General features: G+C 37.7%; 1 protein-coding gene across 9 annotated transcripts in view; it reads left to right on the top strand.

Annotated features, from left to right (window-relative positions):
* CDC14B (cell division cycle 14B) overlaps positions 1-20284 on the top strand; it is a 47476-nt gene extending 27192 nt beyond the window's left edge. For 2 of the 9 annotated variants that reach the window (XM_065045798.1, XM_065045792.1), the window contains exons 7-14: positions 49-111; positions 972-1059; positions 1401-1631; positions 3410-3548; positions 3678-3831; positions 4633-4733; positions 12984-13100; positions 17042-20284. In XM_065045798.1, coding sequence (XP_064901870.1) covers positions 49-111; positions 972-1059; positions 1401-1631; positions 3410-3548; positions 3678-3831; positions 4633-4733; positions 12984-13100; positions 17042-17081 — 933 coding nt within the window. In that variant the 3' untranslated portion in view covers positions 17082-20284. Of the gene's footprint in view, positions 1-48; positions 112-971; positions 1060-1400; positions 1632-3409; positions 3549-3677; positions 3832-4632; positions 4734-7239; positions 7384-12983; positions 13101-17041 lie in introns of all 9 variants that reach the window. The other 7 variants (XR_010468916.1, XR_010468917.1, XM_065045795.1 and 4 more) reach the window with 7 other exon arrangements.
* Positions 20285-22349: the final 2065 nt, after the last annotated feature.

Genomic DNA, 22349 nt, shown 5'->3' on the forward strand with positions numbered 1-22349 from the left:
TCCTCGAAAAGGTGTTGTCTTTGTTAAAAATTGTATTCTGAATTTTAGGCTTTGCAGTATGGTTTCCTGGATTTCAATACATTTGATGTAAATGAATATGAGCATTATGAAGTAAGTGTTCAGTATCAGTCTTTTGATTTGTGAATTGTTAATAGTATGTGCTTTTTTTTGTACTATTAGGTTCCACTTCTGTTTTGTCTCTTTAAACTTTGATTGTTAAATAAAGGTGCTTAGTCAGAGAGAGGATATTAAAGTTCACATTTAAGCATAGTCACTCTCAAACGTGGCGGGGGGTGGGAAGCAGAAAGCAAAATGGAAATAAATACTTTTCTTCCATTATTAGTAAAGCCCTGAAAGATAACTGGGGAGTGGGAATTTGGCTACCATTTAGAGGTCGTGCATTTTCTTGAGCAGACTTAATAGGAAACTCAAGGGCATACAAGTCCAAGTCTAACTGAATTCTGGAAAGCAATTAAAGTATGTATCTGTGAACACATGGCAAATGTATAATAACACTCTTTGAGGTAAAGAAGGAAACAGAGCTGGGAAACTCTAAGCCTATAAAATTCACTTTGGGGCATGGGAAACAAATGTGACAATGAAGGACTGCAACTCTTAACTGTGTGCAGTCTCATAAATGCAAAGCTGCTAGTTATCTGTAAAGAGAAAATTAAGTGTTCTTAGAATCTAAAACATCATTATTTGAATTGTGAACAGAGATAAGGCCAAGGTCATAATTTAGAAACCTATAAAAAAAATTGGAAGTTGTGTTTTTCTAAAACTCTTAATTTAGAAAAGGCAAGAAAAGTGAGGTTGAGAATATTTGGCATCCTTCTGATGGAACAAAAATCATAACATAACTTTCTTTGGCAACAATTGTACATCACTTCTATCTAGCATGTATTTTGAAACAATTAGGAAAAGCCTGAAAATACAGGGATAATGATAAACTAAGCATTTTCTCTTGACAGAGAGCAGAAAATGGAGATTTTAACTGGATAATACCAAACAAATTCATTGCCTTCAGTGGACCTCATTCAAGAAGTAAAATTGAAAATGGTATGCCTAAAACAGGAGGTGGGGGACACAAGCCCACTGCTTTCTTAATTGATTGTTATCAGTAAGAAAAAGTTTTAAAAATCGTTCCTCAAACAGTGTGTTTTTTCCTTGGCTCTTTTTCTTTTATAAGAACCCTGGCAGTAAATTTTAACGCTTGGTTTAATTGTATCTGACCTAGGTGATTATGTTAAAATTCCATTTTCAGTTAGTCTATTTCTTTGTGTTGAACATGAGTTCTGTTTTGAAAGTGTTTTAATATATTTTTTCTGAGTCTTCATTTATTTCTGAAGTTTGAGCCTCACTCTCTTCTTTTTTTTTTTTCCCCTTCTTTTTTTAAATAGACTATCCCCACCATGCTCCAGAGGCTTATTTTCCATACTTCAGGAAACACAAGGTCACCACTATAATACGCCTCAACAGAAAGCTATATGATGCCAAACGATTTACAGATGCTGGATTTGAGCATTTTGACCTCTTCTTTGCTGATGGAAGCACACCTAGTGATACTATAGTTAAAACATTTCTAAATATTTGTGAAAATGCTGAAGGTGTTATAGCCGTTCATTGCAAAGGTATAGTGTAAGAACAATTTATATTCCAAGTGATGCTTATAGTTACAGTTCCTGAGGTATTTTGCACTATAATTTCATTATATCTAGTTATTGGCATCTCTGCCAAACTGAAACTTTTCCATACAAATTCTTTCTGTGCTTCTGTTCTGCACTTCATCTTCTCATTTTTTTTAAGGTCTAGAAAATTTTTCCCAGCTGTTTCTAAGAACGAGGCTGGGGAAAGTGAGGTTGCCAATATTAACAGCTCTTTCTGCTGGAAAGTGTGCTTTCAAAGGATGCTTTTGAGTGGGAATTTGAAGTCCTGGCAAGGTTTGTAGGTCTTCCTGAAGATACAGGGTTAAATATACCAAGTAATAAACTTCTGAAAATATCAGCGCAGCTTTTTGAGGAGATTCCTTATAAAGTATGAGAGTTCTTTCAGAACCACAGAGATCTTTATCCTGCAGAGACCATTTACACTGGCGACCTTGGGCGTGCTCTGAATATCCGTTCCTCCAGAGTTAGACTGCCAAGGAAAAGGTATTCAGAGCATGCCTAATGCAGCTAGTATAAAGATGACAATTTTCCATGGTTCTAGAGGACCTATATTTCCATTCCCACGCCATTTTTAATAGTCTATCAGACATGTATTCTCCACAGACTTTGCCTCACTAGTGCACCTTATGATGCTGTGATTGAAGGAGAAAGGCCTTTTCTTAACCCATTTTCCTGGGACCTGCAAGGACTGCATTTTTGTTCCTGGATCTGCCATCTGTTTGCTGCATGTTTAACAGGATTATACTGTGAAGTGGAAGAACTGGTAAAAACAGTATCTTGACTGTTGGGAAGCAAGTGCATACTCTTACTGTCCACTGAGGTGATAAATTTGGGCATATGGCTTAATTGATTATGGCTGAATATTGAGTATTAGAGGTGTAAGTGCTTTGTTTTCATTTAAATTAAGATTTTCTTTGCTATTAGTCATACTAATGGTGTTTAGACTAACTTATGTTCCTCAACCTGCTCTTACTCCTGAGAAAGAGTAGAGTTCTTAACCTGTTCTTAAAGCTGGGCAAGGCATGGAAAGTGCTGTGTGATTGTCTTGGCTATGGGGCTATGCTGAAGATTTTACACTGGTGTTGATCAGTTGATTGTTAAATGAGAGAAGGTGATGTGTGGTTTGACATTTGCAGTAAGGGATCGAGGAGAGGAGTCACTTAGCTGGAGTTGTCCTCCTTTCCTTTTGTTTCACAAGGTAACTGTTTTGAGGGCCATTGCAAAGGAGATGCCTTGTTCTGCAGTACCTTTTGCCTGTGTTGGCTGGTACCTAGGCTTGGTTAATACAAGATTTGTCTTTTCTTTTGGAACTAAAGTAAGAGACTTGTTAGAGAAGGGACTGGAAGAGCAACTGTTTTCAGTGCAAGGTATGATGAATTTGCAAGAAGGTGCTTTGAAAATTTTTGAAAAATACCACCTGTTTTACCCAGTGCCTAAAAACATTCTCATAACTATCTACATATTCATAGATACATAGGTGCATAGATGTAGATAAAGTTACAGATATTTGTAAAGTTGCTGGCTTTGGAATGTTACTTCACTCAAAAAACCTGTGAACAATATGTTAGTAACCTTGTGTATGGAAAAAAAAATGAAAGGTAAGTTGTACTTACCAAGTTGGATCAGTAACAAGTTTGTTTAATAAACTAGACAAGTAAATGTTTGTCCAAGTAACCATGTCTGTAGCTACAGTAAATTCCAGATGAAGATACGTGTATAAAATAAGCCATTATTTTACACAGCTGGTCTTGGACGAACCGGCACACTTATTGCCTGTTACATTATGAAGCATTATCGGATGACAGCTGCTGAAGCTATTGCCTGGATTAGAATAAATAGACCTGGTTCGGTCATTGGACCGCAACAACACTTCCTGTTGGAGTAAGTAAATTGACTATAAATTATTTCAAAAATAGATCTAGGTGTTCTTTTCTTCTTCTTTTATTGTGTTGTTAATGATATTTGATGTTAATTTATTGTGGTTTGGGCTTTTTTTCCTTGCTATGATAGCAAACAGGCAGATCTTTGGACAGAAGGAGATATATTCCGTGCAAAGTTGAAAGGAAACCGTAAAATTGCTGTAACAAGAATTCTGTCAGGAGTAGATGATATTTCAATTAATGACACAAGAAACAGGAGAACCATCAGAAAGGACATTGAACTGGTAACGATCTGAATATTTTGCTCTTGTAAAAGTTGTCACTGCTCTTGAGAATCTCTCAGGTTTTGAACAAATCTGTGGGCACGCTAAAACTATGTTAGTCAGATTCTTTTTCATAGAATCATAGAGTAGTTTGGTTTGGAAGGGACCTTCAAAGGTCGTCTAGTCCAACCCCTTTTTGTTTGAAGAGATATGTGGGGGGAACAGCAAGTATGAAAAATGAAGTGCCATATGCAGGTGAAGTAGGAGCATCCATATCATACTTCAGTTCTTAGGAATTAGGTAAATATTAGAATTTTAAAAAGTACTCACATTTTGCAATCAAAATCGCCATGATTTCAGTTTGGATTGTGTATCACTTCATTGTGTTTATTTAAATGGAAGGGATGAAAGCTTTTTTTCTCTTTTTGGTTTCTAAGTAGTTGCAACTTCTATAATACCCTTTGATGTTGCCTTTTAAAAAAACAGTGTTGCTATTTTAAAAAGGCAGATGAAGGAGGAAAATGCTGTACTTGAGTGAAGACTGTATTGTGCCTAAGCAAAGATTTGCTATTTCCACTGTCTTAAAGGTAGACAACCTTCTTATGCATGTAATTTATGACACTTCTTAATGGTTTACAGCTTTAAGAGCAGCAAACAGGAAACTGGAATTGTATTTATGCAAGTGACTTTTCTTTGCTTTTACGCTGCCAAACTTCCCTGTTTGGATAATTCTAACTTGAAGATTTAAGATAAGGTTAATTCTTAAATGTGTGTCTGTATTTTAATCTCTGTTTGACCATTCCCCCCAATACACTTATCCAGTACAGTGATGAAGATGAAGCAAACTGTGTAACGCAAGGTGACAGGCTTCGTGCTCTGAAAAGCAGAAGGCAGGCAAAAGCTCCAACTTCATCCCCACTAACGTAAGTCAGTTTCTGAAGGTATAAATGCAAGAAATACTTTTATCCTCTTCTTTATGCATACTTCCCTTTTCCCCAAAAAGTTTGTTGCCACGGCTGTTTTATTCATTTAAAACAAGTGTGAGACTCACCGTTTCACTGAAGGCTTGGTGAGCGTTAAGTAGGCACGAGGACTTGGTTGAAGAACTGCATTACTCAATTTCTAGTTTTCTGTGTTGTTTTTGATTTCATTAGTCTCCACATTACAAGCTCCCATAGTATTTCTGAGTGCTTTACTTTTAGTTTAATCACAAACATTCTCGTCTTTCCTGTGGTAGTGTAAAAATGGTGTGGTGGTGTTTGGCTGAAATAAGGTACGCATTATTTTTTGAAGTCAGTTACCTAAGAGGAAGAGTTGAAAGAAGAATTTTAGCTTCCTTTCATTTCCTCTTCCTTGAAAAGGAACTTTCACTAAATCCTGTGGGTTTTGGGATAATGGCTGGTAGACCTGAAAGGCAGAATGTAGCACTATTTCAGTAAATAAATTCAAAAGGAGTGCATTTCTGTCAGGGAACCTGGTATACTAGTATCTTTATTTTAGATAAGTACTGAAACACCACCTGTAGAAGAAAGTTTGAAGTCACCTTTCCATCTGTTGTAGCTTGTAGCAACTGTAGGTAGCAAAACTTTCTGTCCACCCTTAAATAAACTACAAGACAATACAAGACTTGCAAGACATACCTGGATCTCATTTGATTGCTAGGAGAGGAATGGGGACCCCTGGCTGTCAGATTTTTGCAAATAACATGGCACCAGAGTCACTGACCAAAGGCAACTTGGCTTTTGTTGTGCTGTCTTTCTGTAGGGGATGATGCTGCTAGCTGCTGGCCCTTTTTATTTTTCCTTTTTTTTTTTTTTAATACCAAACAGTGTCATCAGATTTTCAGAAAAAGTGAGAGGCATGTAGTAAGAATGTGCTGAAGGTAAAAGAATATGTCTTTGGAAACCATCACACATTGCTATGCATGAATTCTGCTTTTGTTTTAAAAGCTTCTCTTTTGTTCATGTTCATCATTTACACAGGCAATCATATAAGAAAAAACAGATTCAGGACAAAGCCTGTACCCAACTGATGTTAAAAAAAACCAGAACACTTCATCTCAGTTACCTCTAATAGCACAGTAAAAATGAGCTACCTTGCACATTAATTTCTAAGACACATAGTGCCTTCATTTCCACTTCATAGTATTTTTCATAAAAAAGGTACTTTAAGTCATGTAATAAAGATTGTGAGAGATTGCATTCGGTTTTGTTCCATAGAATCAATGTAGACTGTATGGAATTCAGAGCCATTGTCTTAAGATACTGAAAGCCTACCAACTCTTAAAATATTAGCCCGTTCATGAAGCATTCTGCAAAATAACTGCTCTAATTAAAACTAGTTAGCTTGTACTTCTGTAGAATAATTGATCGAGAGCTTCTAGTTGTGTTTTTATAGTGTGCATTGTGGCATGGGGGGGGTTGGAATTTCCCTCCTCCTCTTCCTCTGAGTTATTTGTGTGGTTTGCAGCTCGTACTGAAATAATTTGGTAAAAAAAAATGAACGTATAACTCCTTACATTCTTTGTGTTAGTGTTATTCAATCAAAATATTGCTGGGAATATTCAGCTGCCATACATGAGTCAGAAGTCTTCCCTAATAGAAGAGGTGCCAGTCTTTTTCTCTTTTAGTTCAGGCTGTTAAAAATAATTAGTCTTGCAGTGAAATTGATTAATTTTATCTAGGCAAACAAAAAGCAGCTTCTAAATCCTGTATGTAGTCTTATTTCACAGACAAGAAAAAAAAAAGGCAAAATAAGAGCACAAGAAGCTGGGACAATTACAGTCTTTGAGAGCTAGAGGCATTACTTATGTTAAGTGAAAAGGGATTTGAGTATAATGTTTCTTAATGTTTATTGAAGTCGGTTGTATAAACTCTGTATGCTTCGATGAAAGAATACTTTGTATATGCTCTAATTAGCACTATTCTGCACCTTTGGCGAAGGATTATGAATTAGCTTTTGCAGCTTTCAACACAGGAAGGTAATATGACCCATCATCTGGGTGTTTACATAAATTATTTGTTCCTACATACTGATCTGGCCCTGATCTAATGTTTCAGTATTAAAGCATAGGATTGTGAAGTAGGATGTATGAATACAGGCTGATCAAACTGCCTAAGAGGTGGCAGCAAGTGGTCAGAGATGCACTGCTCCAGCATGCACCTACTTTCAAAGGAGTGATACAGGCTTTCTTTGAAAAAGATGACTAGTGAGGATTTCAGAAAATCTGCTTTGATTCCAGCAACACGTGGATATTACATTTGGCAATTTATGATTGCATGGATTGTTACAGTCATCGAAAGTAAGATGCTTGGCAAAGGTTGTAGGGCAACATGCTTTTCAAGAACTTGACACAAGCTAAAATGCACCAGTAGCTTTTGCTTTTGAATTTTTGTTCATCTCTTCCTCCCCCTCCAACCCCTTTTTTAGATGGCTCCTAGCTATGCTGGTGTCTACACTGTGTAGCATTGTCATCTGGTGGATTGTATGTGGCTCCCTTCTGCCCAGCCTGCTATTCTGTCTAGATGGTTTAAGAACATAGTAACCATCAGGACCCCCTGAGAGAGCCACTGTGTAAGTGTCCCATTCCATTTCTCTACAATAGCTCACACTTTCTGCCTAGTTTGTCTCATAAATGCATGTTTTCATATCATGTTTCTTACTGGCTTTGCTGCAAGAGTAAGCTGCACGGCTCTGGCTTTGTTGTGTTTTTGTATATATTATTTGGAATAACGGTGATTTTTGTGGCTGGCTTGCAATACAAAAAGGTGCAGAGCTTTTGTACTTATGATAATTTATTATTTTGAAGCCTTTCTTCTCTGCATGCTCCTGCTTTAAAATCATATGATCCTATGTTTGCATATTGCAAAGGAAGATATTAGCTCCAGCTTTACTTCAAAATTCATGGACTTGCAAAGGAGCTCAGTTTCCGAAAGGATAGTTTTACTCACGTGAAATGCCAGGAACTAGAATTTTTTAGAAATGTCAGTAGATCTTTGTTTTTACTAAGAGATATTAGTATGACATGCTGTAAGAGGCAGTAAAATGGAATTGTTCTTTTTTAACATAACAGTAGATGAGGCAGGTTACAATGTTAGGTCAAGGCTCACTTGTTTACCCAGCTAATTTGGTTTCATCTTCTTTTATTCTCACTTTATTTCTTTATAGAGCTTTATGAGACTAGTTAAATCCATTCTTTCTATTACTTGGATTCAGGAGCTGAGTAAAACATTAAAAACATATTAGTTCCTTGAGTGCAGTTTTCCCTCTCTCTCCACTCTGCTTTTGTCAGAGTGGCTGCAGTGATTGCTGTGCCTTGTGTCCCCTTACAAGGTGCATGAGTTTCCATCTGTCAGTCAAACAAAACTCCAGCAGCGTGGAGAACCACCAGGAAACCCAAACAGGAACTTTTTTGCTCAGTACCGTGTCTTCCTGGAGCTGCTCAGCCTCACCACCCTCAAATTGAAATGGTTACTTTGGGCGAATGCTTGAAACTTTGGTGCTCTCAGAGAAATAAAAGGTCAGAAAAAGTGTTTTGCACAAAACTACTAAGTAAGAAAAGGCATTATCCCCTGGCAGAACATTAAGATTAAGAGTTTCTATTTTTATTACCTTTGGCCTTGCAACATTTTTTCCCACACTTTTAAAAAGCATGGTAGTGTTTCTGCTAAAGTAAATGACTTAATCACTAAAGAATGAGAATGGGGGGACTTGTGGACAACTTACGTTATCATGTTAGTCTTAGCTGAGGTCATCTTAATCTGCTCTTTGGGAGGGAAAAAGAAAAAAAAAAGAGAAGAGTGAAGATCATTTGAGTTTGGTTGTTTTGTTTTTTTTTTTTTTCCATTGGTACACAGATTTCTGAAATAACATATTTAAATGAGAGGCTTGTTTTCAAAATTTTATACCGAATGTAGCAGGATTTCTTGTCTCAGTGTTTTCCAGAAGTCAAGACCTGAGATTTCTGAACTCAGACTAAAAAGCTAAACTTAAAACACAGGTTAAAAAAATGAAACAATCTGTCCTTTGTTTTCCTGTACTGTAAGATCAGTTTCACTCAGCTATCATCCTTCCTTTCTCTTACGGTTTTTGTGTCTGTCTAAAAGCTCCCTCGCTAGAGGGTAAAAGACTGATGTTGGTACATGTGTCACTATTCAAGCAGTCATACAATATGGGTTTATATTTGGGAAGAGAAAACGCTTAAGCTTTTTGTAACAACTAGACTAATGTTCTTTCCAGCTAGTGCCCCTTGTGTTTTGAGAGATCAAATTATCAATCAGGATCGTTAATCTCTGTGCGCTAGCCTGGGAGTCCTGTTGGCTGGAGCCCTGTAGACTGAAGAGCATCAGTCACTTGTTGCCTATCGATAACTTGGAACAGTAGTTTAGGAAAACAGCCTGTTCTCCTAAAAATCAGGAGGTGATGAAGGAGAAAGCAATATTGCATTCGACAGACCTCATGAAACAGGTAGCCTTGGCAAGGATAAAATGCCCATCGCAGGTCAGAGAACACATGCTCCTGTGTAACCCCTCTTCCCCTCATCCATCCCTAGGATACTGTAATCATTTTTCTTTTAAAAAGTTTGTTGCGCAGATAGATTTATCTCCAGGTTTTATTACTTTGCTGGCATTTCAAGTTTCAGAGGTTTCATCTTGGATTGTGGTGTTTGGGCTTTTGTGTCCTGGTGGTGTGTAAGAGCTGTCCCCCCACACCACTCGGAGTTAAATGGTGAAAAAATGTTGTGAACTATTTAAAAAATGGTGCTACTGACCCAAACACTGTTCCATTTAGGCCCGTTTTGATTTGTTTGGAGGCCAATACATTAGCTTGAATAAGAAAGTAGTGTATAAACTAGTCTGGTGTTTGTGGAGTATATTAGGTTCAGACCTACTAAGTGATGCTTCCATTACAGATTAACTGGAGATGAAAAATTCTTACAATACATGGATTACCTATTTTGGTAGTGTGGCTATTACAGTATCCTGTAGCCCGTGTTCAGGAAATGTTCTGGTTTTGCTTTTTTTTTTTTTGCCAATCGTGTTTTATTGTGTTATAAAAATTTTGTGTGCATCAGGTGCACTCTCTGCTTGTGTTTCTGGAAGTTGGATGTTGTCATGTACAGCATGACATGCTATTTTACACAAACACAGCAATAAGGTAGGTATCCTGATGATCTGACCCTTCTCTGTTGTAGTTGGGTATTTTTTTATGCTGATATTTTGGGAGGATTTCCTCTGGTTTGGCCTCATCTAATGTCCATTATAAAACCTATTTATCAAACCTGCTGTCAAGTGAGGCTGCTAGTCTAATTATATTTAATCAAAATTCCATACATTAAAGATAGTCTCTTACCTTAAACATGTATGCAGTAGCATTCTAATAAAAACTCTGACAGCACTGTTACTGCTCCTGAGCTGATAATAGTCTATTCTGAAGACAGCTCTGGGTGTTCAGCTGTAACAGCATGTCAGGTCATGTACACGTGGGGCCTCATCTGTTTTCCTTGAGGTGCTATCAGCCTCGCAAGTCTAGAGTCTTAGTCTGATTTAAACATGTCTGATCATTCAGCAAATATGTTGGATTTCAATTAATCTTTACCCTTGGGTAGCTGTGTGAAGTTGTGTATCACTGAGATGCAAAAATGACATACCTGCTGAAGAGCAGGTGATGTTAAAGGTTCTGCCATGCTCACAGATGGCTCTGAGCTGATCCCATAAGCCAGCTCCTTTTCTCCCTACGCTTTGGTGGAAAACAGCAATCTTGAGATGGTGATGTGATTGGTTTGGTTTGGTTTGAAGGTGCAATTATACATGGTGACTATTTTTATAAGTCACATTCCCATTTAGAACCTCTTTTCTTCCGTTGTTTTGAACAGAGAAAAATAAAATTCTGTGGGAAGTAGGGACTGTGATATGTTGAAAATACGAGTATTCAAGTGTTTGTGCAAGATGGTATCTTAACACTTCATAGTGTTTCAGTTCATATTAGATAAGTATATCGGTTTAAGCCATGTATACTGAGCTGCTGTTTTCTGAACTTCTGGTGTCTGGAAAGATTGGACACTTGTAAGAGAAAGATTATAACCATTAGATCACATTCCAATAACTTTTGCTTTCTTTTATATGTACATTACATACGTTTTATATAGAGGGCAATGTATATATTTAAGGAGAAAACCTTATTTTTCCACAATTCTGTCTGCATGAACACTGGTAAGCCAGTATGTGCCATGATTTGGTCACACTTATGTTTCAGTGACTAAATGTTATGGGGTTAGGCCAGATTTATACCTTTCTGTTCAGCCCTGTAAGTTGCTAGTGGCACATGTAAAAGGTACAATGCATGTCTTTTTCCACCACTGGTTCATGTTTAAAACTTAGTTGAAAGTGCAGTAGCGCAAATTTGCTCATGTTGTATGAAAACTGTGGCACTGAAAAGATAATTTTAATATTAGAAATTGTTAGAACCGGTTTACAAGCACAATAGAAGTTATAAAGAGAACTTCCAGGTATTGAACCTGGAATTTTTAGAAGAATTTATGTCCTCTACAGAAGTACGATATGATGTTGAAGGTATCTGGTTTTTGTTTTCAGCCTCTCAAATAACTGATACCTCTGACTTTGAATGTGTTTACAGTAGAATTTGCTTTGCATTTCGATAGCCTTGTTATCTTAGCTTGGAGGAAGATAAGACTGTATGTTTTGGACTTTTGCAAATCCAGTGACAAGACTTTGCAAGTATGAAACATTAGGAGAGACTTGTTTGAGTAGAAATTTAAAATATTTGAACTTCGTTGTTCTATAATCATGTTTGGTAAACAATCTAGAATTATGTGGTACATAAGGTTGCTGATCAGTTTTACTGCTGTATTTTTTATGAAATTGTGTTACATCTGATGCAGATTCTAATTCCAGTATCAAAACCATGAAAGCGTAGGGTTTTTTTCTATTTCTGTTTTTGGTGAATAAGTTACATGAGTGTGAAAATACTTTATATTTTCTCCGATGTGTGCTTGTCCACTTTTGCTCCAAAAGTTATGTTTTATGTTCATATCTAGGATTCTTTGAAAACAGTTGCTTCAGATTATGAAGCAACCAGGCTGCAGTTTGTACAGCTTAATGAAGGTTTTGATTTCCAATACGATATATTTTGCTGATACAGGTGGACTCAGTGAAGCCCCTGAAAATTAGAGTCTAATAACAGCAGGGCAAGAAAACAGTAATAGCTAAGTTACTCTTAGCTCTTAATCTCCAAAATGATGCATAGTTTTTTAGTTGGAACCTTCCACAGATGAAATGACTGGGGAACAGAGGTATAAAATTATGCACTAAATAGATAACTGTGGACTCAATTGACCAGTTTTGTCTCTGTGGGATCATAATTGCTCTACAGGTGAAATACAGAAGATGCGGTTTTCCTACAAACCAGCTGGCTGGTAGCTAAAAGTAGTTGTTTGTATTTCACAGTCTGGAATTATTTTGTCATCAATATAAGCAACATGGGGTTTTATCTGCTTGTTTAAGGAAATACTCAATATATTGCTCTAGACTCTTCCAGAGAAGTGGTTGAGCACAACCAGCACATAATGCTGAGTTTTGAGTATGGTGCAGTAATTCCCTGGAAAAGCAAAATGCCAGAATATGCAGTGATTTTACCACATGACTGCATTTGAAGGGAATGTCTCATGGTTAATTGAAGGGGGTTTAGACTTTGATCTTCACAAATGGAATTTCTTGGGTTTTTTTCTGAATTCCTTTGTGTCAGTCTGGAAAATAATGTTTGTTTTTGTTGTATACTTCATATTTTATCGTTTTGTTTTGTTACAGTAATTTAAAATACAATTTCTTAGCATTTTGTCTTCCAAAAACCTAACAGGAAAATCAAAACCATTAGTGTCACACTTTTTTTGAAAGAAAAACAAAAAACAGAACAAAAACAAACAGCAACAAAAAAAAACCAACCACAACAAACTGCTATGCTCCTAATAAAACAACTTGCATTACCATAATTATAACAAGGATGTTATAAAGAGAAGGATGTGTTTCAGGCAGAACGATTGGTGAAGTCAGCTGATAACTTGTTAGCTCTGCTGCAATTTATGTAATATCCTCTTTCCAGTGTTTTCCTAGAAACTTTCAGGTGATATAATCTTTCTTTTTTCCTACTCTTTCCAGAGTAATTCTGCAGTCCAGTGTTCAGAAAAATAAAACTTCTGAACCTAGCATTTCTGACAGTACAGACATTACTAAAAGAACTACCAGGTCTGCTGCAAGAAAAAACAGTTTACAAAGGTGAGAGTTACCCTCTTTACAGATCCAGTAACTGTTCTCTAGGCAAATACTTTGAGCTGGCGTGTCCATTGCTGACGGGAGCTTTTGCCACAGTTGAACTCCTGGCAATGGGAAGTGAGAAACGATTTTATGGTTTCTGTCATGTACTGAGAATATCTGAACCTTAAATCTCATGTCATTTGTTTATGTTGCTCAGTGTTTCAACTTTGAGGATTTCATATTGCAATTCCTGATGTGAGTCAGAATTACTGAAGGTGAGGGTAACAAAAAGGAAAAAAAAAAACCTTTCTTTACCAAACCTGTGCCTGGAGTAAGAGGTGGAAGTCAGTACATGAAGTCAAAACTAAGAGGGATTATTTGATGGACAGCTGAGATGCAGCACCAGTGGAGAGGTGAAGTTTAAATAATGCGCTTTTATACTGGTACGAGATTTTGTGCTGAGAGTCCAGCTGATAATCTGAACTGAACTTGTTTGTTAAAGCTTAAGGAAATTTTAAATTCAGATGGATTTGTGCAAGAGTGAAAGTGCTCTTTGGGCCAGCAGCACATGGCCACACTATTGCTTTGTTTCTTTGTGTGTGCATGTGTTCCTGCCCCCACTACGGAACCTCTCCACATCATTATCAATGATGAGCCTGAGAGTGTAGCTTAAAACACTTTCCAAGCAATTTCCAGTGGTTACAATCGACCAGAATTTGTATTGTGCTTAATAGTGAAAAACTTTTGAATAGCTCTGTCAGGTGCTGAGGAGACTTTTCTTGGAAAAAGGTGGGAAATAACATAAAAAGGAATTATGTAGCTTGATTTACATGTATCGCTGAAAATTCTAAGTTCTTTTGTAGGTTTTTCTCCACAGAGCTTTTCTTTTCCATTCCTCATCCTGTTACCTTGAAGGTTAACAGAAGTTATGGAAAATAACTCTGTCAGGCAAAGGAAATAGTCATTAATAGTAGACCGCAGGAGATTCTAGTCAGAGAATTTCTAGCAGTGGCTATATGAATTACATTTTTATTTGTATAACAATATGTTAAAAAATAATATTTTATCCTGAAATGAGTGTTTTGCTAAAAATCTGAAGTATTTCTCAGGGTTTTCCTGTTTGTTTGGTTCATTATTTTTCTCAATTTTGTATCATTTTCACCATGTCAGTTTTGGTCCAAGCAGAACTGATGGGATTCTGCGTGCTGGTTTTGTTCTTTGTGCTTCTCCCAGTTCCAGGTTCCTTGCAGCACTTGGCTCCATCCTCGTGGCACTCACCTTTTATATACTTATAGACATTAATAAGGTCCCCATTAGTCTTCTCTTCTCCAAACTAAAGAAATCCAGCTCCTTCAGCCTTTCTTCATACGGGAGATGCTTCACTCCCTTAATAATCTTCGTTGCCCTACGCTGGACTCTCTCCAGCAGTTCCCTGTCCTTCTTGAACTGAGGGGCCCAGAACTGGACACAGTATTCCAGATGGGGTCTCACCAGGGCGGAGTAGAGGGGAAGAAGAACTTCTCTTGATCTACTAACCACTCCACTGTTCCTGGCCACAAGGGCACAGAGCTGGCTCATGGTCCTCCTGTTGTCCACCAGGACCCCCAGGTCCCTTTCCCCTACACTGCTCTCTAATGTGTAATTTCCCAACCTATACTGGAACCTGGGGTTGTTCCTGCCCAGATGCAGGACTCTACACTTTCCCTTGTTAAATTTCATTTCATTCCCCGCCCAACTCTCCAGCCTGTCCAGGTCCCGCTGGATGGCAGCACAGCCTTCTGGTGTGTCAGCCACTCCTCCCAGCTTAGTGTCATCAGCAAACTTGCTGATAGTACACTCTATTCCCTCGTCTAAATCGTTAATGAATATATTGAATAATATTGGCCCCAGCACTGACCCCTGAGGCATTCCACTAGATACTGGCCTCCAACTAGACTCCACACCATTGACTACCACTCTCTGGCTTCTCTCCTTAAGCCAGTTTGCAACCCACCTCACTACTCTATTGTCTAGACCACACCTCCTCAACTTAGCTGTGAGGATGCTGTGGGAGACTGTGTCAAAGGCTTTACTGAAGTCAAGGTAGACCACATCCACCGCTCTGCCATCATCCATCCACCTTGTTACATTCTCATAAAAGGCTATGAGGTTGGTCAAGCATGACTTCCCCTTGGTAAAGCCATGCTGACTGCCCCTAATAACCCTCTTATCCTTGATATGCCTTGAGATGGCACCAAGGATAAGCTGTTCCATTACTTTCCCAGGGACAGAGGTGAGGCTGACCGGTCTATAATTACCCGGGTCCTCCTTCTTGCCCTTTTTGAAGACTGGAGTGACATTTGCTTTCCTCCAATCCTTGGAGGAAATCTTCTAGGTGTCCTTTTATTTTTCCCGTAGCATTTGGCGAAACCTCACTCATTTTTTTAAGCATCCCTTTTTTACTTCACCTAAGTTTATTTTAATTTCTCGAAGTCTGTGCAGTTTTCGTTACCTCATAGTGCTCAAACTGATTGACCTATTCCAGATAAAATGGATTGCAGGATAGAGAATAATCATTATTACAAAATTGAGACCATGCCCTAACCAACATCTGTCTTTGTCAAGACCTTGTTGCCTTCTCTGAACTTCCAACATTACTGTGTACCCTTACTTTTTCATTTTCTTGTCTGATATGTTCCAGTGGAAACATCTTGCAGTATTTCTACATTAATCTCATTTGTGGATGCTTCAGATAATTTTAGTCAATTCTTCCTATAGATGGATAACATTTGTGACCCATCCTAATACAGTATAATCCGCAGAGCTGGTTAATTCATTCGCCATTTCATCCTTCAGACTGTTGGAGGTACTATGATAGAACATTGCCAGAATGGTTTTTCAGGCAAAACAGGCATTTGCAGCTAAAACAATAAATTCTGGCTTTGCAAAGAGAATTTAGGGAATTTCAGTCCTATCAGTAACCATTCACCGCATTTCCTGTGCAGAACATTTTCAGACATCAGGTACCATCTACAAAAGACCAGTACTGGTGGACATAACACATTATATCTTGTTACTGAAATAACACTGCTGTTGAATTGCAAGAAATCACATTACTAGAGCCTTACAGCCTTTTTCTGTGAATGCCCTTATTTCTCCAGTTAGGACGTAATTTGCCAATTACTGAGAAGTTTGTATTTTATCAAGGTGCATACATCAGATCCAAACCAACATGATTCAGTAAGACACAAATGAAAGTCTTTTCCATGTTACCACACATAACAGAATTAGGATTATTTATATAGTAGCTAGTTGATTAGAAACGAAATCTTGAATAGTGAAGGAATTTTGGAAGGTAGAGGTGCTTAAGGGAATGCAGGTGAAGTTATAGTGAAAAAATAATTTGCAGTATGGGAGAAAATCTACAAAAACTGTACAGTATAGATTCCTTTACTTCTTTTAACCAGAGAGGTCTATCACAAAAACTAAGAAAGAGGAATATGCTTTAAAAATCTCATATGCTTTTGCTTCGCTGGCAATTATAAAGCAGCCTTCTGCACCCTTGGTTCAACACTGAAAACTACCTGCAGCATTTCAGAGCTTGTCTGTATGTAATCTAAATCTAGCTTTAAAATAATTAATGTTTTTTTTACTATTTTTTCTACTTTTCCTGCAGTCTGATACCTCAGAGGGAGAGAAAGAAAAGCAATGCTTTACAGCAAATGTGCTTAATGAAATTATTGTACTTTGAATCCTCTCTTGCTTTTCTGTATGGAACGGAACCTTTCTTCATGTTGTCTGTGATCAGACCAGTCCGTGCTTTCTTTACAGCCAATGTCACTGTGTTCTTAAGTACAGTGACTTTTATCTTCTGCTTCTTTCTCTGAAGTATCGTTTGCTCATTTTACCTCGCCAGAAATGTTTGTTTGAAAAACATATTGACTACATGTTTAACTTCTTTCCTCAAATACGTTTTATTTCAGCAGCCAATCCATCTCACGGACTAGAACAGTATTGCGTTAAATTTCAAATAAGCAACCAGTGTTGAAGAGGATATTCAGGAGTGAAGGGGATGTGACTAAAGAGGACTTGATGCAATGCAAGGAAGATAACCTTGGCTCTGTTTTTCAGCAAAAGCAAAACAGGAGAATCTCTTCCATACTTGTAGAATAAAATGAACTGTCACCATGCTTGGTACGCACTTTCCTTATGTGCTAACACTTCCTCAAACAAAATCAACAAAATCTGTGTACATTCAGACTCAGGTGTAAATACTTAAGCTCTCCATTATAAAGAGGGCTTGCTAGTATGTATGATGCATGTGTATAAATTGTGATGGCAATCACTTCGCTGCTTACCACCAGAAATGACCAGACAGTGGGAGCTTTTAAGGATATTAATCTGTGTTGTCCATTCAGACTGGGCTCAAGTCTCCACTTGAGACTGAAAATCAGCCACAAAAGCTTTTTTCTTATAGTATTGGTACTCTCCTGTGTTAACTGGCTATTCTATTCTTTCTTATTTTGTATGAAGTTTTTTATGAAGCCGCAGTATTGAGTACACAAAGTAACTATTGTCCACCAAAGAGTGCTTTATTTTCAAAGGTTGTGTGGTTTATTTTGAAAAAAACCTAAGCAATTAACTTGTTTTTAATAGTAATAATTTTTAGTTATTCACAACCAATGGCTATTTTAACTAGTTGTAATTGCTTTAAATCTGGTACGATTTTAAGGAGAAGGAAAAACAGCTTACCATTTAAAGCAGTGCTGTCATATTGAAATATCATTACTGTTTCTTTTCCTATCTTCAAGTCTTTTGGGTGAAACTTTAGATTACCATATCTCAAAGGTAAGAATTTTTCCTGGGTTTTATTGGTACACTTGATAATATACGGATGTCACTGTTTTTTAGCTTTGAGACACTTAATGAGTACAGCAACAAAAAGGGGAAAATGAGCTTGCTGCACAACTGAGATGAGTAGTGGAACTCAGGGGCAGGTATAGTTTTTAACATCAAACTAACACTTAAAAACCTGTGGTAAAAAGCAGTGTAATTTTTCAAGGAATCCACCTGAGACTGAAATCTGCATCCACTACAAGACCGTCTTCAAACACTGGCAGCTTTTTTTTTCCCCTGCCACTTTTCACATTGTGAAATCTCAAAGCTGGCTTTGCAGTGGTGTACCCTTGTCTGCCAAATCAAGTGTATAGCTGCATATCCCTCAGACGAGGACTGTTACCACATCGCCTTAATCATGAAACACTTATCAGCTTATTTAGTGATTCTTCCAGTAGAAAGTAAAAGAAGCTGAGAGCTGAAATGTTAGTGATGGAATAACTCAAGTTTTTAAGGGGATACAGATTACCTCTACAAGGGGGATAATTTTCTTTTCATTAATGTAAATGGACAGGTTCAGTGACTAATTGCAGTCTACATGGTTAAATAAAAACTGAGCTTTCTGCTAGGGTGGTGATCTGTGAACACCAACATGAATTGGTACATCGGCTTGAAAACACTTTGTGGCAAGAGCATCATGAGTCGGAGGGGAAGCGGGATGTGAAGTGTAGGCAAGCTTACAGGTGGCATCCATGAGTTTGGGTAGTCAAAATTTGCAAATATACGCATACAAAGCCAGAAGAGGCTTGTATGGTGCAAAATAAAGGACCATTGAGGCTCAGACTCCAGATATTTTTTCTTCCTCTCTTAATCTTCACCCTCACCATGTTCTTCTAGATGAAAAGCACCTAAAAGAGAAAGACTGAATTCACCCCAATACAGTGCTTGAAACTTGTCTTTTTTTTTTATGTAAGCCACTTGCTCAAAAGCTGAAGTACAGGTAACTACAACAGTACGTATATTGTGCAAATATGAATCTGTGTGAATTTTCAAAGAAAATTCTTACTTTAGAAGGCAAAAGGGATGAACCTAGTGAGGTGAGAGGGTGAGAGTCAAAACAAGAAAGATTTAGTAATATTTACCGTGTTTGGCTTTGCTTTTCTCTCAGCTGAGCTTCCTCTTTTAGAACCTTTGTTTTTAACCTAAAAGTAATCATTCTATTTCACACCCCTTCCAAACTCCAAACTGGAATTTGCCATTTTTAAAGTAACCAGCAGAGCCATTAGCATTTTCAGGTTCATCAGAAGTAAATTTGCATAAAACAAATGCACAAATACACAGAATAGCAACTCCAGCTACAGTAAAACTGCGTGTTTGGCATTAATGTGTTTCAGGATGCCACTTCCACCACCCAGCGTCTTACAGAGAAACACACAAATGTCAAACGGATTTTACATTCAAGCTCTCAAAACACCCTTATATGTAAAATTACCTCATTTTATCCCATCTAATCGTATGGCTTAGTTTGTTCTTCTGAATGTTCAGTATTTTGGCTAGCATTTTTGATATACCATACCAAAGCTGTCCTAAGTACAAAATGAAGAGTGGGCATGGGTGAGGGAGTCCTTGGTTTCTAAATCTTTTTTGAATTGTGAAGTATTAAGTGCCAAAATGGAACATGTGGCATCAGCTGCATCACCGTTGTACCACAGAGCAGCTGGACAAAGTTATTTCTGCTGTCATCAATAAGTAGTTTTCCCTTTGAAATTCTTTTCCCTCTTTCAAATACATGGCAGATGGATTCTCCCTTGATCTCTTATTCAAAAGTATGCAAGACACTCCAAAGCTGTAATGTGTTGGGTCAAACTGCTAACTTCCATTACAGCATCAGTAACATAACTCAGATGTTAACCCAGACCTTGTGGTTTTGCCCCAGTATGACAACAGGGGAAGTGCTGCTGATTTGAAAGAATATATTTGTAGAGACTCATGCATTAAAACTGAAAAAAAAAAAAGAAAAATGTGATGTTCACCAGTTTGTTGCACTGCAGTTTTTATATTAATGGTTTGCAGACTGTTTGTCTTGTGTAAACTCATGTACAGACTACCAAGATCTAAAATTCCTTGACTAATCAGTACTGTTCATCCTGATTATTTTTAAATTGTATATTTCTAATCATATTTTTTTAACTTGGATTGACAGAATGGGAGTTTATTTTGCTGAAGGTATTTTTAAGATAAAGCTTCATATTATCTTGTAATATTAAGTAGTTCAATATGCATTTGTGTCTCATTTGAAAATACTGCATATTGTATTTGATTTTATACAAAATATTGATTAGTGAGAATTGTAAACATGAATTGTGTAAAATTAAAAATAATAATCAGAAGTTTGTTTTCTCACTTTTATTACCAGCACTCTAAAAAAATGCAACACAAACCCCTCATATCTATACCACACTGACTCATATGTGCTCTGAAAAATAACGCAAGAACCTCAGCTGCCTGAAAACCTTTAATTAAAGCACAAATCCTTAAAACACTTACTTTTCTCATTTCAAAAAGAGAGACCTTCTGGCTCTAAATTTCAGGGGTCTCACTTCAGAAAACAATAGCAATCATATTTGATTGTTAAGATCCTTCTACCCAGTACAAACATGGTTAAGATAGAACACTGAGGTTCTAGTTAATTGGTTTTCTTACTCTATGATCATGTAGTACTCATTTTTGAAAACAGGCATAATATTAAATACTATATACTTTGACACATACCGTGAAAGTGAAGGCTTCTCAACAAGTAAAAACTGAATTTTCAGTAACACTTATTTTTGCATAAGAGTTGATGGTGCTCTGGTTTAGTCTTTTTTTTTTTTAAATCCAAACACAACAGCAGAAAATATTGATCAAGTCAAATACTTATAATCACCCTTGCTTTACCCACATTAAAAAAAATGCAGAATTTTCATACTCCAAGCAGAGCATGTTTGACAAGCAAGGAAACTTGCTTCCAAGAGATGATTTTTATACGTAGAAAGGATCATCTTACAACAGATGAACACAGATTTTTCCAAACTTTCATGGATGTTTAAAAAACACATTTTCCTGACGAACTAGTTGCCTGCTGAAGAGTGAATGATGGGTTTTGCCCGGGAAAACTTTGGTTTGTGTACGTGATGTCCAGAGAAAAACACAGTTTAGCCCTATCATACCATCAGCGATTTAAGGAGTTCTGGCACTGGGCAGCGGAGGGCAGAGGACTGAAAAATCCTACAGAGAACAACGGAACAGTGGCCCAGGTCAAATACATGGAGAAGTTAGTGCACTGCAAGAATAATATGCTTATAGCACTTCTGAATAACTCTGATTTGACTCTATTTATCCTCCTTTGCATTACAGTTTCTACATAGCCTATGTGGGAGTAGATTAAAACTGAAGGCTGGTGTTAAATGGGATGCTTCAACCCTAACTCCTTAACAGTTTGTTGAAGAAGACATGTTTGCTTTTTCTTGCTTTTGTGTTTTTTAGGGGTTGGTTTCACACGGGTGTGACTGACCAGCAGGCCCCTAAAACGGAATAAGGCTGAGGTGGGCAAGGGTGATGTGCTTGTGAAGCTCAGGACACAAGGAAGGTGGCTCAACACAAAGGGGACCAGGATGGGGCAAGCTTTTGTTTTAGATAAACCACCATCCACAGCTGAGCAGATGAACTGGTGGTGTCAATGCTTCTCCCCAGGTTCCTTAGAGAGAGTGGATGTCTCCCTGAGAGGGCCAGACCAGCATTGGGGGAGTTAATATATAGACTATAAGCCCCAGACAAGTACCAAAACAATTTCTAAGAGAGCAACGGGCTTGAGCTGGCATTGACCTTCCTATTCCTTCCCAGTGACTGGGGACACCCTGTGTGGTGACGGCGAGGATATCACAGGGACCAGTAATGGGAGTCATAGTGGAATTGTGATGGAACTGAGTACTACAATTGCTGTATTTTGCAAAGTGCAACTCATGTGTTGTGTTTTCAGTGTACTTTATATCATTCTAAATCAGAAATGCCACGTGACATCAACCATCTTCAAGTAAATTGGGTATTTATCATGACACCCTCTGTCACGGAGGCAACCCATAGGTTAATTTAAGGGACAACAAGGTCCAAAAACAACTTTTATTAAACCGGTGAGAAACAGGGTTTTAGCACTCCAAAAGTGACTTAAATACAGGTTCGGATATCAGTTGAGGAAAATCATTGAGAGGCAGCAACTAATACAACAGGCGGTCCAGAGAGTGCATGCACGTGGCTTCACCCAAAACAATGCTGGAGCCATCCCTGAGTCCCGGAGAAATACACACTTGCCTAAACACGGTGTGGGATTATTTTTAAAGAGATACACGTACTCGTAGTGAGTACGGGAAGCATACACTCGCGATTCTGTGAGGGTAAATTTATAATACACCCGCAATC

This window comes from Columba livia, chromosome Z (genome assembly GCF_036013475.1).
Source record: "Columba livia isolate bColLiv1 breed racing homer chromosome Z, bColLiv1.pat.W.v2, whole genome shotgun sequence".
NCBI classification, from domain to species: domain Eukaryota; kingdom Metazoa; phylum Chordata; class Aves; order Columbiformes; family Columbidae; genus Columba; species Columba livia.